General features: G+C 37.4%; 1 protein-coding gene across 1 annotated transcript in view; it reads left to right on the top strand.

Annotated features, from left to right (window-relative positions):
- Positions 1-16,776, top strand: part of LOC138326699 (eukaryotic translation initiation factor 5B-like) — a 100,135-nt gene that overhangs the window by 62,100 nt on the left and 21,259 nt on the right. The window contains exons 15-17 of the mRNA XM_069272703.1: positions 7,822-7,953; positions 8,831-8,907; positions 11,196-11,499. Coding sequence (XP_069128804.1) covers positions 7,822-7,953; positions 8,831-8,907; positions 11,196-11,499 — 513 coding nt within the window. The remainder of the gene's footprint in view (positions 1-7,821; positions 7,954-8,830; positions 8,908-11,195; positions 11,500-16,776) is intronic.

The following is a 16,776-nucleotide window of genomic DNA, read 5'->3' as shown; positions in this document are numbered from 1 at the left end:
GTGTCAGTCTTGCCTGAATATAAGTCGTTAACTACAGTTGTCTGTATACAGGTGTAGTTGTTTCAGTCTTACCTGGATATAAATCGTTAAATACAGGTGTCTAAGTTTACAATTGTAATAGTGGAGGTTTCGTTGATTTGTGGGGATGAAATGTGATATGGCAGCCTTTGTTGGGTGTGTGACTATAGCTTTTTGTGCTGGTGAATGGAATCTGATATTTCCTGTCAGTTATGTACAGGTACACCCGCAGGCCAGGTGTGCAGACTTTGTTAGCCTCACTCTACAACACAGGCTTTTTCATTCATCTAAACCTACACTGAAGAAATGTCTACAAAGGCATTATTTAAGAGCTACAGATATATACAAGGTTTCTGATGGTCTATGTCAGGTGTATCACGGGATGCAGACTGAAAAACACAACGGATCAGCAGATACAGGGATTTTGTGTTGGTCTGTACTGAAGCTGTCCAGGCTGAGATCAGTGACTTAACAATGACACCTGGAGAAAAGCCGTCTCATACCTGTCAAAATTACATTGGTCCTCTCTCTGAATTTTGTATTAAAGGGCTGTGATTAATTATCGACAGTCAACTGTAGATAGATTTTATGAATGAAGAAACTGTCTGGTCGGCTGCCCTGTGTGAAGGCCAACAACATTGGGCCTTTTCATCCTGATACAGAGTATTCTGTAGACCCCATACGATACGCTAGGATTAGTATTGTATTTTAGGTAAAATTTGCTAGCACCAGCTGAATGTTTAGTTTTTTTGCGTTATAAATTATTGAAATGTTGAGACAACTAATTACAGTCTGTTGCTTGAGGTGTTTTAGAAACTGACCCATCTATTTTTCGTAATTACCCAAATTAGTTATACCATTACTGAGGAAGGTACTAAGTTTTCCCAAATAGGAGATAAAGTTATGAATTCAGAGTAGCATTTTAGTTGTAGATTGGGAATGAGAGAATAAGAACATCTTTGAGAGAAGAATAAAAATTTAATAAAGACCTTCAATAAAATTTTGGCACAAGGATTATTATGATCTCCGTAGATATAAAGCTTGACAGACAAATGACAAAAACAGAGTGATGTCATATGGAAGGGGATGGAGATTTAAGTGGGAGGACATATGAACTTTTTATTTGGGAAGAGTCCACTAAGACCTTGTAGTTAGTCGTAATATAAAAAAAAATTGTATGAATAAAATAAATATAACATGTCTCTGCCAAAATCAAATTGACCAAGAAAGAATGATTGTATAAGATTGCTATTTCTTGGTATTACCTATTTTGTGGTATCGTGGTATTACCTATCTCATGGTATTGCCTAACTTACCACTAAGCTAGTTATCACACAGTTTGATATAGTGTGGTAATACAAACTATACAGCAGGTGTGAGACAGGTGTATCTGGGCTGGCACTCTAACAGGTACATATGGAGGTCACTCAAGGTCATCCCCGATCTCCACCACCACCACCACACGGCCCTGTGTGTGTGATGGGACTCCCATAACATGTAGGCCTGCATTATAGTCAAAATTAAAATATGTCAGCATGTGTGATTTATGATAGAGATGTGATAAGGAATACACTGAATGGCCCTGTAGACATAATATATTGTACTCTGTCACACATCTAAAGGAGGCTGACCAGGTGTCAAATAATCTACTACCAGGGATGAGAGGTACTTTTGGTTATTCGGGACACTTAACTTTCCAAATAAGGGAAGTAAACCATATAGTTTTTTGTTATCGTGGTTTGAAAATTTTCACCATTTTACAAAAAATTAAAATCTCACTATCTGGCTTTCAGGGTATTTTGCTGATCAAATTTTCACAAACGTTTAATTTATCTGAAAATGACCCTCACAATTTTTCAGGTCAAAGGTTGGGAGCTATTGTTCATATATGGTCCAGAGGTTGGGGCTGGTACGTAGTAGGATGTTCTATAACTAACCACTCTGCCATCAAAGCCTAAAGAGTCTAGTTGTAGACTGTCCCAACTCCTAAACCACTCATCGTACCCTTGTGCCATCCACGTTCTATATACACATGTTTGTGTTTTAAATAGTAGGGGTTGGAGAGCCTACAATCGTCAAATAAAAGAGAAAGTACACTCCACCCTTGTAGGTTGTTGACGTTTCCCTACTCAGGGGAAGTAATATATTTTTAACGACCTATTTTGGTGATGGTTTCCAGGATGTTTGACTGTCTTTGTTTATGATTGTATCATGCTATTGTAATGAATGAAACGGGAAGCATTATGAATTATGGGAAATTTTCCCGTCTTTAAGATGGAAATTTAATTCAACAATATGTGGCAGATCACAAATGGGTTTTTTTTTTTTTATAAAAGAAGAAAAAATCAGAAATTTAATTTTGATAAATGAGTGTTAAAAAAGCGAAAGTTGCACGTGGCAGAATAAAGGTGTAGGGCCTTGTAAAAGACTTTTTAATATGTTTGACAAATCTCAATTGACAGTGTTTGTATTGGGACAGAATCGCAGGTAACGTCCCGGCCATTGCTAGGGCTGCTCCCTACTTATATCATAGGCTGAAGGGTGTCAGGTAGGCTTCAATCTCGGTTGGCCAAACCAGTCATTTCCTCTGCAACATGATACATTGTCATAAATGCAGAATGAATTGAAGCACACAGTACTCGGTACAAGACTGCTACTATGTATACTAAACAATACTTCTCAAATGGTCCCTTTGTTCTTGCTTTCACAAAATTTCTTCTCCATTCTATAAACCAAGTTCCTTTTGCAGCTAATATGCTACTATTTTTCAAGATTTCTTTTCAATACAAATTCGACTTTTGCAGATTTTTAGAAGTTACTGACAATTCCTATCAATACAAACTATCTTTCTTGTTAATGAGCAATGATAAACTTAAGAAAATTTTGACATGGATTAATTACAAAATTTGCAAAAGAAATCCAACATCAAAGAAAGTTGGTTGAATTCCCTGAACTCAATCCCCAAAAAATATTGTTCTAGGGACAAAGCATTAAGGGTTTATATTTTTAGCTCACCTGGCCCGAAGGGCCGGTGAGCTTATGTCATGGCGCGGCCGGTCGTCCGTCCATCCGTCGTCCGTCCGTCCGTCTGTCCGTCAACATTTCCTTTAAATCGCTACTAGTCATAGAGTTCTGCATGGATTGTAACCAAATTTGGCCACAAACATCCTTGGGGGAGAAGGAACAGAACTTGTATAAATTTTGGCTCTGACACCCCGGGGGCAGGAGGGGCGGGGCCCAATAGGGGAAATATAGGTAAATCCTTTAAATCGCTACTTGTCATAGAGTTCGGAATGGAATGTAACAAAATTTGGCCACAAACATCCTTGGGGGAAGGGGAACAGAACTTGTATAAATTTTGGCTCTGACCCCCCGGGGGGAAGGAGGGGCGGGGCCCAATAGGGGAAATAGAGGTAAATCCTTTAAATCGCTACTAGTCATAGAGTTCTACATGGATTGTAACTAAATTTGGCCACAAACATCCTTGGGGGAAGGGGAACAGAACTTGTATAAATTTTGGCTCTGACCCCCCGGGGGCAGGAGGGGCGGGGCCCAATAGGGGAAATAGAGGTAAATCCTTTAAATCGCTACTTGTCATAGAGTTCTACATGGATTGTAACCAAATTTGGCCACAAACATCCGTTGGGGAAGGGGAACAGAACTTGTATAAATTTTGGTTCTGACCCCCCGGGGGCTGGAGGGGCGGGGCCCAATAGGGGAAATATAGGTAAATCCTTTAAATCGCTACTTGTCATAGAGTTCTGAATGGAATGTAACAAAATTTGGCCACAAACATCCTTGGGGGAAGGGGAACAGAACTTGTATAAATTTTGGCTCTTGCCCCCCGGGGGCTGGAGGGGTGGGGCCCAATAGGGGAAATAGAGGTAAATCCTTTAATTCGCTACTAGTCATAGAGTTCTACATGGATTGTAACTAAATTTTGCCACAAACATCCTTGGGGGAAGGGGAACAGAACTTGTATAAATTTTGGCTCTGACCCCCCGGGGGCAGGAGGGGCGGGGCCCAATAGGGGAAATAGAGGTAAATCCTTTAAATCGCTACTTGTCATAGAGTTCTACATGGATTGTAACCAAATTTGGCCACAAACATCTGTGGGGGAAGGGGAACAGAACTTGTATAAATTTTGGCTCTGACCCCCCGGGGGCAGGAGGGGCGGGGCCCAATAGGGGAAATAGAGGTAAATCCTATAAATTGCTACTTGTCGTAGAGTTCTACATGGATTGTAACCAAATTTGACCACAAACATCTGTGGGGGAAGGGGAACAGAACTTGTATAAATTTTGGCTCTGACCCCCCGGGGGCAGGAGGGGCGGGGCCCAATAGGGGAATTATAGGTAAATTCTATAAATTGCTACTTAATTGTCCAAGAGTTTTGTATGGATTGTAACCAAATTTGGCCACAAACATCCTTGGGGGAAGGGGAACAGAACTTGTATAAATTTTGGCTCTGGTCCCCCGGGGGCAGGAGGGGTGGGGCCCAATAGGGGAAATAGAGGTAAATTCTATAAATTGCTACTTAATTGTCCAAGAGTTTTGTATGGATTGTAACTAAATTTGGCCACAAACATCCTTGGGGGTAGGAGAACAGAACTTGTATAAATTTTGGCTCTGATCCCCAGGGGGCAGGAGGGGCAGGGCCCAATAGGGGAAATAGAGGTAAATCCTTTAAATCACTTCTTCTCATAGAGTTCTGCATGGATTGTAACCAAATTTGGCCACAAACATCCTTGGGGGAAGGGGAACAGAACTTGTATAAATTTTGGCTCTGATCCCCCGGGGGAAGGAGAGGTGGGGCCCAATAGGGGAAATAGAGGTAAATTCTTTAAATCGCTACTAGTCATAGAGTTCTCCTTGGAATGTAACCAAATTTGGCCAGAAACATCCTTTGTGGAAGGGGAACAGAACTTGTATAAATTTTGGCTCTGACCCCCAGGGGGCAGGAGGGGTGGGGCCCAATAGGGGATTTAGAGGTTAATATTAAATTCCTTCAGAAAAGAAACAATGAACCTGTATTCAGAAAATTATTTGGCATTACAAACCAGGTGAGCGATACAGGCCCTCTGGGCCTCTTGTTCTAAAGGGGCCTAAGGTTTTTCATATCTGAAGGCTCACATTTATTTAAGCCACTCTGTGTCCTTATTAAAACATACTTGACAATCCCCCCCTATTTAGGGGAGATAATCCTGATTTTGAACGCTTTGTAGGCCATTTTAGTAAGTCCAAATTCTTAAATATTCAAAGTGTCAAAAATTTGACTATACATCAGAAAGAACAGGTCAAAATCAACCTTTAATTTCTTTATAAGGAAATAACAAGTAGACTATTTTGAGGTTGAAAGTTTAAACATGTGAACTTACTCCCAGGGAATTTCAAAAAGGTGGCAAGTATGTGAAAATGTAAGAATCTAAGTACTGATGATAGTAGTCATGGTAGCTAGTCTATAGCATACCAAATACCTCCATCATAAAAGAGTTCCATTTTTAGCAGTATCTGATTTAACATCAGGCAAAACTTTAGGGTTCAATTTCAATATAAAAACAAGCATCCCTCGAGTGTGTTGTGTGTTGAGTGACATATATACACTGGTGCTGACCCTAGTGTGTAGGACTGAAGTGACACTAATGGCCCACGGCCTTATATGGAGATGTATCACTAAACTACAGGACACCATCCATTCACAAACCCCTTCAATTACATATTGGATCTCATGAAGTATATTTCGAAATTGAATTTAAAAAAAAAATAGGCTTGGACATCGGGGGGGGGGGAAATATGGGGGTGAACTTACACAATTGTGTGAGATTTGTACATGACAAGGGTCAGGGGAGTGTGATATGGTAAAGAGATAGAAACAGGCTTATGGTGAAAACTGGGTCAGGAAATGAAGTCAAGAGGAAGACTGTAGGAGCCCCGCAGTGTAATGGGGTAACTTCTCATCAGATATATATTTTCTGGACTTATCAAATACCAACTCTAGTTTGTTTTTCTCAAAACCTTTTCATATTCTATGCCATATATCATATTAAGAATTTCACATACACTTACAAAATATCTATATATAGCCAATGTTGACATCCTCATAAAATCTAAGCATCATTACACCCATACAATCCTATAAGACTCTTTCATATGTGGATATGAAGGATAGGGATATTCTACCCGAGGGTCACAAAATGTAGTAAAACCCGAGGCTTGCCGAGGGTTTTGCAACATTTTGTGATCTCGAGGGTAGAATATCCCTATCCTTTATATCCACTTATGAAAGAGTATTTTTCTTTCATACCTCGACGTTTAATTGCAATTTTACAACTATAATATCCCGCCATTTTGAAATTAATTCGAAGAAATCAATTCGAAGAAATCCACGACTGAAAGTCAATTTCCCATACATGAAAAATTACGTGATATTTTCAACACAAATTCCGTTGTTTGCATCTTTTATAGTAAAACCAGACAAGTTTGTGAACAAGGAAATAGAAATTTTGTTGACGCCGTGACGTCACGAGGCTTTATTGCATGGGTAGCCATGCAATATAGCCTCAGGCGACATGAGTGTGTTGTCCTGGACCAGCCAGTATTACACCCGTAGGTATGAAAGAATAAATTGTCCACATATATCTTTGTAGATATTAAATCCTAAGTTGATTCAGGATTCAAGCGCTAGCAAGAAATTTCAATGTTTTTGTTATTTTTCTTATACCTTTTTACTCTTTTTGGATTCAAATATTTATGTATATATATTTTCTGTAGACGTGCCATCCTAAACTATCCCCATACATCTTGTCCAGCAGTAGAAACTAAGGGCAGACAACCCAGGTATAAAGTATGAATAAAGAGGGAGGGTGGACAAGTCAATTAATGTTACAGAAGTTTTGGAACCAGCATATGGAAAAGATATATTAGTGTGTGCTATCTGTATTACGTAAAGGGAAAGATGTTTTGGTTGATTGTATGTAACATTATGCTTCAGGGCTGAGAATTCTTTCGTACTAATCGGAGGATAGGTAGGGTGGTTCCCCTGGTAATTACAAGGTAAAAAGATCAATTCTCTATAGGGTCTGAAAGAAGGGATCAGAGCTTCCACTAGCTCCTTGTTTTCAAATATGATAGGCTTATATGTGCAGTCTTTAGAACAAGCGTAATGTTTACTCTTGGTGGCAGTACAACATTTTAGAGCAAAGTAATATTGTGATAAGGAGGTATGGAATCCAAATGATAACAGGGCTATGAAAACATACAGGGGAGTGTGGAGGGGGGAGTGTGAAGGGGGAAGTGTGAAGGGTTCATGGGTAGAGGTGAGGGAGGAGGTTATATACTGAATATGTTGATGGACTGATGATTAAAATTTAAAGTACAAAACGGACAATAAAAGATATCACCTCATATATGGGTACACATTATAAAGCTTGTATTAAGAAGTACACACACACCCTTTCCCTCCCAATATTAACAGAGTTATTGCCCCTTATTTTAACATCAGTCTGTAAATTGACACTGTGACCAAATCGTGTGTAAAGGATTGACAACATTGTTTATTATACATCTAGTTTTAGTATAATCGGATATATACAAATAGCTGTTTCCCTTTGTTTCGTTTTGATGATATAAAATTTTTGTACCATTATTATATTCAGACTTGTTGCAGTTTGCTTCATGTTCAACACTTGTTTAGTAATCTATATTTACAGAGTTGTTGTCCTTTATTTGTTTCATGTATACAGAGTTGTTTCCCTTTTATCATTTGATAATAAATAATTTCACTGAAAATATTTTCTCTTGCAGGAGGAACTGTCAACGGCCCTGAAAGAAGTCTTGAATGCCATCAAGCTCTCTGAGAGAGGGGTATTTGTACAAGCTTCTACACTAGGCTCCCTTGAAGCTCTTCTGGAGTTCCTCAAAACTTCTAATATTCCAGTAAGTAGAAACAGCCTTCCTTTGTCCCGCTCTGCTGCAGGTTAAGCATGAAAAAATATATCAAGCATTTAAAGTGACATTTGGTCTATGCTCACACATTGTAAGATATAACTTTGTTTTAATTCTGAATTACAGTGTGTAATCAAATATTTATTTAAATGGACAATTCAGTGTAAGAGTATATTAAAATTTGCATATATATGGAAACAAACCAGTTTAGATAGAAATTAGATTAGTTGGTTTTAGGGGGATATGCCAGAAAAACCCACTGTAGTGAAATGTATATGAAATGTTACTATGTCACTTACTGTACTATCCACCATTACACATTGTGGTCGAATGTCTTGTATGTCGAACCCTGGCCCTTGCCAGTGTAGTAAAGAAATTTTTCTCTAAAACTACTCAAATTGCTCTCACAGTAGTGTGTTTACGTTATCAGGTGCATGTTCTTGTCAAAATATAATTTCACCATTCCTCAGTGGTTATGTATTGCATTTGATTTACATACATGACTTTGGTTCCGTATGGGTACAGCATGCATGTTGTTCCTGTTTATCATATTGATCAACAATTTGGAATTTCAACGGTAACAATCAAAATGCATAACAATGTTGTGGAATTTGTCAATATTTCTTGTTATATGTTTCATATGGAATATAGAACAATACATTTGTAACAGAATAAGCCTCATTGAATTGTCCCTTTAACTAATAATATCAGTAAAGGTATCAATGATTTACATTTAAATATTGATAGTGTATTAAATTTTAATTTTCCATTTGTGGCTCTGTATCAAAGTTTACTGTTCAATGGTGACGGTATAACAAGGTTTCCATATACAAACATAAAACACTGATCATTTGCTCCTCTGTTTCAGTATGCGGGCATTAATATTGGTCCTGTCCATAGAAAGGACATCATGAAAGCATCCATTATGTTGGAACACGACACACAGTGAGTATTTCTGATGGATTGAATTTAAAAGTCTTATTGGATCTTTATATAGAACTGATTTCTGTAATTGATGTTTAAATATCTGGGTAGCATGCTTGCTTATTAATACTCATTCTTTTATAATGAGGGAAAAAATATGGTCAGGAAGATGAACCCCCACCCCACTACCCACCCCACTACCCACCCCATCCCTGTCATCCCCAACACACAGGAAATTGGGAACTCTGTATAGACACCCAAATCTGAACATCCTAAATATCACTTGTTAGTCATCATTCAGTGTGGTGCATTGTATAGGAGAATAGGAGGCTCAAAAAATAGATTCAAAGTATAAAACATTTTCTGATAAAGAAAAAACAAACTACCAAACTTCCCAGCTATTGTTCCTTATAAAAACCTATACTGAGAAGTACAGTGTAAAGAACATGTTGCTGACTGGCAGACTGACCAAACTGTTTGATACTGGACCTGTGGTTGACCACAAAAACGCTAGCTGCAGACGGAAGAGTTAATATAGGCCATGTGGAGAATGTCTGTCTCAATTAAAAAAGCAACAGCTGGGTTCTTGTACAGAGCGCTATCTTAAATAAACCAAGCTCAGAATATAATTATAGGGATTTCGAGCGGCCATGGCAGCCAAAAATAGAAAACCTAAATGGCATGTTGATGGAACCAAAGTGGTGAAATCAAGACAAAACTTAGCCAGACAAGCATTTCAGGATTTGGTGGTCTCTAGTGTTAAAGGTCAAAGGTCAAGAGTCATCTTATTCATGAAGGTCATATCGTTTACTGAAAGGCTCAACATTGGACTGATTTAGATACTGTTTCTTTCAGTTCTCAAGAAATATCTAAAAAAAAAACTATTGTAGTCTGTTTCATAACTGTCAGGATTGTACTCAAATCGTTTTGCATACCAGGACTTATTTGTTTAAAGATGAATGTACAGCTAAAGAAAATAAAATAAAAGTTTTTTTCGATGCTGTTAATGATTGCTTGTTTTAATTGACCCTATATTAGAAATTGCTTGTTAAATGTGACAATGAAAAATTGATTTAAACTAATGGTGTTTATTCTTTTTCTCTGGCTTTCTTAACATTTAAGTTATAAAAAGTTGTATTATATACTCTATAAAAGTTGTATTACATACTCTATAAAATTTGTTTAAGATGCACAAAATAAATTCAGCATTCATGATATCAAGGTTTGAATTGAATGTGAATTTTACCATAACAGTCCAAACCATAGAGTACACAATCTCTCATTGTCTTTTGTTGTCATGGTTACTGTACACATGGTTACTGTACACATGGTTACTGTACACATGGTGACCTGTGGTTTTATATCGAGGTTACAAGTAGTTCTATGGGTGAGGACTAACTGGATATCTGATGTTATTGGTTGTTGTACAGTAGTTCAGTGGTTTTAGGTACCAGCTTCATCACATCCACCTAAGTAACCTAACAGACAGAAATAATCTGTCTTTCACCTTCCCAACCAGAGGTGGCCATCATAAATGTGACCACAAAAATTCAGAATGAGGTCACACTGCCTGTACCGACTAACTACAAGCCTGGTGGTACCTAAAGACCTTCATCCCCACTGCTCTGCCAGTGGTTGCCTTACATTATCACCATCCTCTTGGTGCAGATGTACCAAAGCAGCTGGTTACCAAACCCTAAGATTTTCTCAGCATAATTTTAATACTAGATTATCTCCCCCTAGTTTGAAACTTAGGGATGTCCAGAGACTTTTGAAGAAAGGAAAAAGAAGAGGAAAAAAGATTTTCACTCTATTCAACCCAGAAGGCAGTACAACTGGGAATGCCATATACAGTAGTTAAGGCTGAAATAATTGTATGCAAAGAAAATATCATATATCCAAGCAATATGACCGGATTTGATGCTAAATATTTCTAATATTATAGAGAGCTCTACAACAAAGTATAGATGCAGAATGTAGGTGGTTATTTAATTTTGCAAGAAAGATAATTTTACGATTTTATGATGGATTGCCATGATCACAAAAATTTGATCTACGAAATATTGAGAAATGAACAAAACGTGTATACAAGCTACATATATAGACGATTTTAAAATTACTAAAATTTCATATTTTTTTTTATAGTCAAAATAACTGGTTATACTGACCAACTATCAACTGATTTCAAAGTCATTTAAAGTTCAAAGGTTCAAATTATTGCATCACAATATCGTAATTAAATCAAAATATATTTTCAATTTTGTGATTCATTGATATTAATATGATGATTTTCCTTTTCTTTTCCGCAGGTATGCTGTGATTCTAGCGTTCGATGTGCGGGTTGAAAGAGAGGCTCAAGAGATGGCGGACAGTTTAGGTGTAACGATATTCACAGCAGACATTATATACAACTTGTTTGACAAGTTTATAGCATATAGAAACGCTATCAAAAAGAAAAATCAGGACCTGTATAGACATATAGCAGTTTTTCCATGTAAGGTTAAAATTCTGCCACAATATATCTTTAACTCGCGTGACCCGATAGTGTGTGGTGTCGTCGTAGAGGACGGATTCCTCAAGGAAGGGACACCACTCTGTGTACCAAGTAAAGAGGTAAGAATCTATTTATATATAAAGGTGTTTCCACTGTCTGCCTCATGTCCCGTGTCCCTGCCTCATGTCCCGTGTCCCAATTTCATATGACTTCTCTGCTGGTAGGGTGTTCTAATTGTACCTGCTGCCCCTTCTTTGCATAATCATAAAAGACGACATTTTGTAATTACATCTTTTCTCCTCTTTTTAACCGACTATCTCTTTCCTAATGTCTCCATTGACACCACCTCACTTTTGGCCTAGTTTCTGCTCCTGCTTAGCACTCAGCATAAAAGGAGTGGGACAACTGGTTTACCCTTTGTCAATAGAATGTGACTGAGTAGGGTGTGTGTGTTGTTTGATGTCTTTGGCATCATGCTTCATTGAGATAGCACTGTAAAAATGGCAAGGTCCAACTAGAGACACAACATACTACAGCCTCCCAAAACACACTCATCACACACAACACATTGCATACATGAGAGTCTTTCTCTCTATGACCTTAGCCAACTGTAGACAGAACATTAAGCCCAATCAACCAATGTTTGTTACAGACATTTTAGTCAAGACAAAAATTCTATATTAAAAAATAGATTGGTAGTACATCATCAGTTTTGTGCGAAAAATTTTGTTGATTTCTGAAAAATTATGATACCGAACTGACACAGAATGTAAATACAGATTTGTGCTACATACTCCAATTGTGCTGATGGGTAAAGAAATTGATATATATTACGGAAGTTGAATACACCTTGAGAAAGCATGTTAAAAGAGAACTGCCGTAACCTCTGTATTTATTTGATTCCTCAAACTAATGGTACCTTGGTAGCCCACACAACATACTTCTTACCATGTAATCTGGTTATTTCAATCCAACTTTATCCTTGAAAACAGTAAGATACTTCACTTCTGGTAAATTTACACATTTGCTGGGGTTTTGGGTTTTTTGGGAATTTTTTTTTTCAGTACACCTTAAAAATATAGTTGAGCATTATGATAAATAGGGTAACAAGAAGATACTAGACAAAAAGATAATTACATCAGAAAATCTGATTATCAAAAAAGGTGTTGATTTTTTTTACTGTTGAAAAAGAAATTATCAAAAGATTGCAGAGAAGAAAAATTATGAAGCGACTGATTTGTAAATAAACAGCAAGAAGAATTTTGGCTAGGCATGTAATGGAGTTTGAGTCTTGATAAGAAGTGTAGCTTATAAGATTTCTGAGTTTTTGCGTTTCATTTCTGATTGGTCAACTTCATGCTTTATATACAGCACAATCATTTTTTACATCACAAAATTTAAATGCCCTAATTTTCTGGATAATTTCTGAATATAACAATTTAGAAGTTCAATGGACGAATTTATTTATTTTTTGTGCAGATTTGATGTCAGTATGTTAGTACGGTTATTAGGGTTGTGTTTTTGGTGGTGTGGGATGAGCAAGGCTGAGGCTACACAGATTTGGCAGTGGAGATTTAGTGGTTTGAAGTATATTCTGCCTCCTAGGTGCATACTGTTACTTTGTCAGAGCGATAGAGCCAATATTAGCCACGTGCTGTAGCACTGGGCGGGGCCCTCTTTCTGATGTTCGTCTTTGGCGTTCTGTAACGCATGACCTGAAAGTCTGGATTCCATGACACTCCAGTGTTTACTTTCACCGTCGTTATATCCACCCCTGGAATATCCCATAGTAAAACTGATGGCAGTTCAGGATAAAACAAATGACCAATCACAGGCCTGCAGAGTTTCTGACATTATGACCAAGTTTACATGCAATGTTCTTTAAATTTAAAAAATCTTTTATCTTTAATTTCATATTCTCTTTATAATTGTATCAGTTCTATCAACATTCATGAACTTTAAAAATCCCTTAGCTTTAATTTCAAATTCTCCATAACAAAGCATTACTGGGTCAGATTCATCTATATTCCTTAGCTTAAATTCCCCATGCATATAGGGAAGAATTACAGAATGGTTTTTCCTTTTAAGGTCATCTGACCCGAAGGTTCCGGATGACCTATTGTCATCATGCACCATCGGCCCTTCGCCGTGCGTAAACTTTTCATTCAAACGACTTCTCAAAAGAACCAGAAGGCCCAGGGTACCCATATTGGGCCTGCAGCATACTGGGATGAAGGGCTACCAAGTTTGTTCAAATGAATGACCTTGACCATCATTTAAGGTCACAGGGGTCAAATAGGCTAAAATCCTTTTAACAACTTCTTGTGAATAATTAAAAGGCCTAGAGTCCTGATATTGGGCCTGTGACGTGCTGGGATGAAGGACTACCAAGTCTATTCAAATGAATGACCTTGACCTTCACTCAAGGTCACAGGGGTCAAAAAGGCTAAATTCTTTAGACGACTTCTTCTCAAGAACCAGAAGGCCCAGGGTACTGATATTAGGACTGTAGCATGCTGGGATGAAAGGCTACTAAGTGTGTTCAAATGAATGACCTTGACCTCATTTACAGGAGTCAAATAGGCTATAATCTTTAAACGACTATTTTGTATTAAGCCAAGAGTCAGATGACCGTTAAGGCCCATGGGCCTCTTGTCTTTTGGCCTACTAAGTGAAAAAATTTAAGTTAAAGAATTTTCATAAATGCCAACCAGCTCTCAGGTCGGTGTTATACATATTGAGTTTTCTCTAGTACAGTCTAGATTGATGGTTTTACTTCAAAAGCTCTGGCTTTCTTTCATCACTTAATTAAAGAAGGCATGTCTTTTAAGACCAACATGTCCTTGATTTGAAGGGCAATAGTTGTTAATAGCACATTGAGATTTTTGAATTTTCTTTATTGGATTTAACACTGAAGACAAAATCTGCGGAGAACTCAATCCATGTTTTCCAGCATCCCAACATACCAGTCGATCTCATTTCGTGGAAGAACACCTGAAGGATTGGCTCGCTGTTCGTTTGTTTTGATTTTTCTCCGTTGCCAAGTCATCGAATTTAATGTTTCATAACTGAAAATTTGTTTGGTATGAAGTTGACCTCAATGGAGGTATTTCTTCAAAGTACAGCAGAAAAAAATGATTGAAACATTTAAGAAAAAATGTGAAGTTGAAATTTTTATCTGGACTGTTTAAGAAAAGATATATGTATTGTAGACTAGTGGAACTTGTCTCAGTATACAGGCGGTGTTGTGGAGCTCTGCTGGCAAGGCGGCATGCCTGCTTTCTGTGTAATTAGCATAAATTTTGTAAATCTCTTCTGTAAAAGATTAATCTAGCAGGAAAGAGGCCCCATTTCTGGAGGAGTTATAATTATGAAGACTAGAACGTATGTCGTACACAACACTTGCTAGTTCCCATCTTAGGGCAAAGGTCATTGTAAATGTCATCCCATAATTCACAGTTCACGCTGCCATTCTGGATGACAAAAGCGTTTTATTTCTTATGCAATTTTCAAGGTGATATCTGCAGTTTTGTTAATTTCTTGCCGAGTTGACAGGTTTTGTTGCAGTAATCGTTCTAGTGTGCTGTTGATTGCGGGTCGCGGCGATGTCAAATTTTGTGCCATTGGTATGACCATGGGAACACATCGACCTTTACTGAATAAGTATACACACTATAGTTCTATCTCCTGTATGTACACATTACAATGTATATTTCCTGTCTATAGAGGGGCCACAGTGGCTGAGTGGTTAAAATATCTTCATTTTAATATGTACCATCTCTCCTCCTTTAGGCGGAAGGTGTTGCCCATATGTACATTTGTAAGGTACTAGCTGTTGGTTGGTAGATTTTCCTTGAAAGCATCCCTTCAAATAAAAACAATTCAACCTTTTTTATTTGATTGCATGTCCTCATGTATAAGGATTCAAGCTTCAACAAACAATAAACACATACTCCTGGTATGGATTCAATCATAACTTGTATGCTGTTGTGAACAATTTTTTACTATAGGTACATTTGGAAAACTTTTTCTTTTTCCTTGATGCAATACAAAAGTGATTAAAGCAGCATTTCATAAAAATACATTATGTGGTTATCATCATTTAGTATTAATAATGTTGTGGTAAATCTTGAAAATATGATAAAATTGGCAAATGGGCAAGGGGGAAGGGAAATGTTTTTAAGTGAGCAAAAGAAAAAAACAGATAATGTTTAGGACAAGTCCTGTTATATACAGTTTCCTAGTTCAAGTTTGTCAAACTTTTTATTTTTTACCCGATACACATCTTGGTTCACGGACGGGAAAAGCAGTTAAATTCTTAATGACTGGAAAATCAAACCTTACATCTAAAATGCTGAAGATATTTATCATTTAAAATATTCTGGAAAATCCAGAAAAAAAACACAAGTATAAAACTAAAAAAAGAAAAGAAAAAATGTGAAATAAAATAACTGATTTTCTAGCAGAAATAAACTTGTTTAATGCAAAAAAAATCCCGCAAAAAAGGGAAAATTTTATTGCATGAATGCAAAAATGGAGTTTTTAGTAAGACGATCAGAAAGTAAAACCTGAACCTAGAATTATTTTCTAAGATGAAATATATATTTCATCAGTATTAAATATTCAGGTAATATCCTAATAACATATTCCAATGTTTACCTAGACTAGATAGGGATTCACTTTGATATTTTGAGGTATCGGACATCATGGTTCACGTGAGATCACTACAATTTAAATGTGTGTAATAGGACTTTATGGGCTGGTGGAGGTGTGTGCATGTGTGCTGATGTGGAACGCTTTATTCATCACCTCCTAAGTAAAAACCTGACAGTATAGATTGATTTGGTCGGTGGGGGTACATATTGATACATTGAAATAGACGCCACCACCATATCAATCATTGGCTCCAAGATTTACCGAGATAAATTACCAGCCTTGACCCATCACCCTTCTGTATAAACTGGGCCTGTTTTGGTTATGAAAGTTGAAAGAGGTGAATTAAAAGGCATATCAATGTTGATAAGATATTATGTGTTATATGTTTACTGACAGCACAGATAGATGACTTAACGAAATTGTCCAAAATCCAGCCCTTGTATAAAAACTTAAGACTACTAAAATTACTAATGTTTTTGCTACACTTAGATAATCACCTTTACCCAGTTTCCGTATGAGGTCATACTGATACAAGAACCATTCCTCTCCATCTGTCACAGATGTCTACCCACCCTCTGTATCTTTCCCCTACCCCATTTTGATTGCCACCACCCTGGTGTTACTACCCTCACTCCCCCACTCCCCCCACCCCCACCTGTCAACTATACCTGTAATAAGCCTCTCCACCCCTACCCCTTAATACCTACAACAATACCCCCAACACAAAACCATCTTCTTTC

This window comes from Argopecten irradians, chromosome 7 (assembly GCF_041381155.1).
Source record: "Argopecten irradians isolate NY chromosome 7, Ai_NY, whole genome shotgun sequence".
Classification (NCBI taxonomy): Eukaryota; Metazoa; Mollusca; class Bivalvia; order Pectinida; family Pectinidae; genus Argopecten; species Argopecten irradians.
Note: the sequence above shows the minus strand (reverse complement) of the source record. Positions and strands in the feature narration are given on the sequence as shown.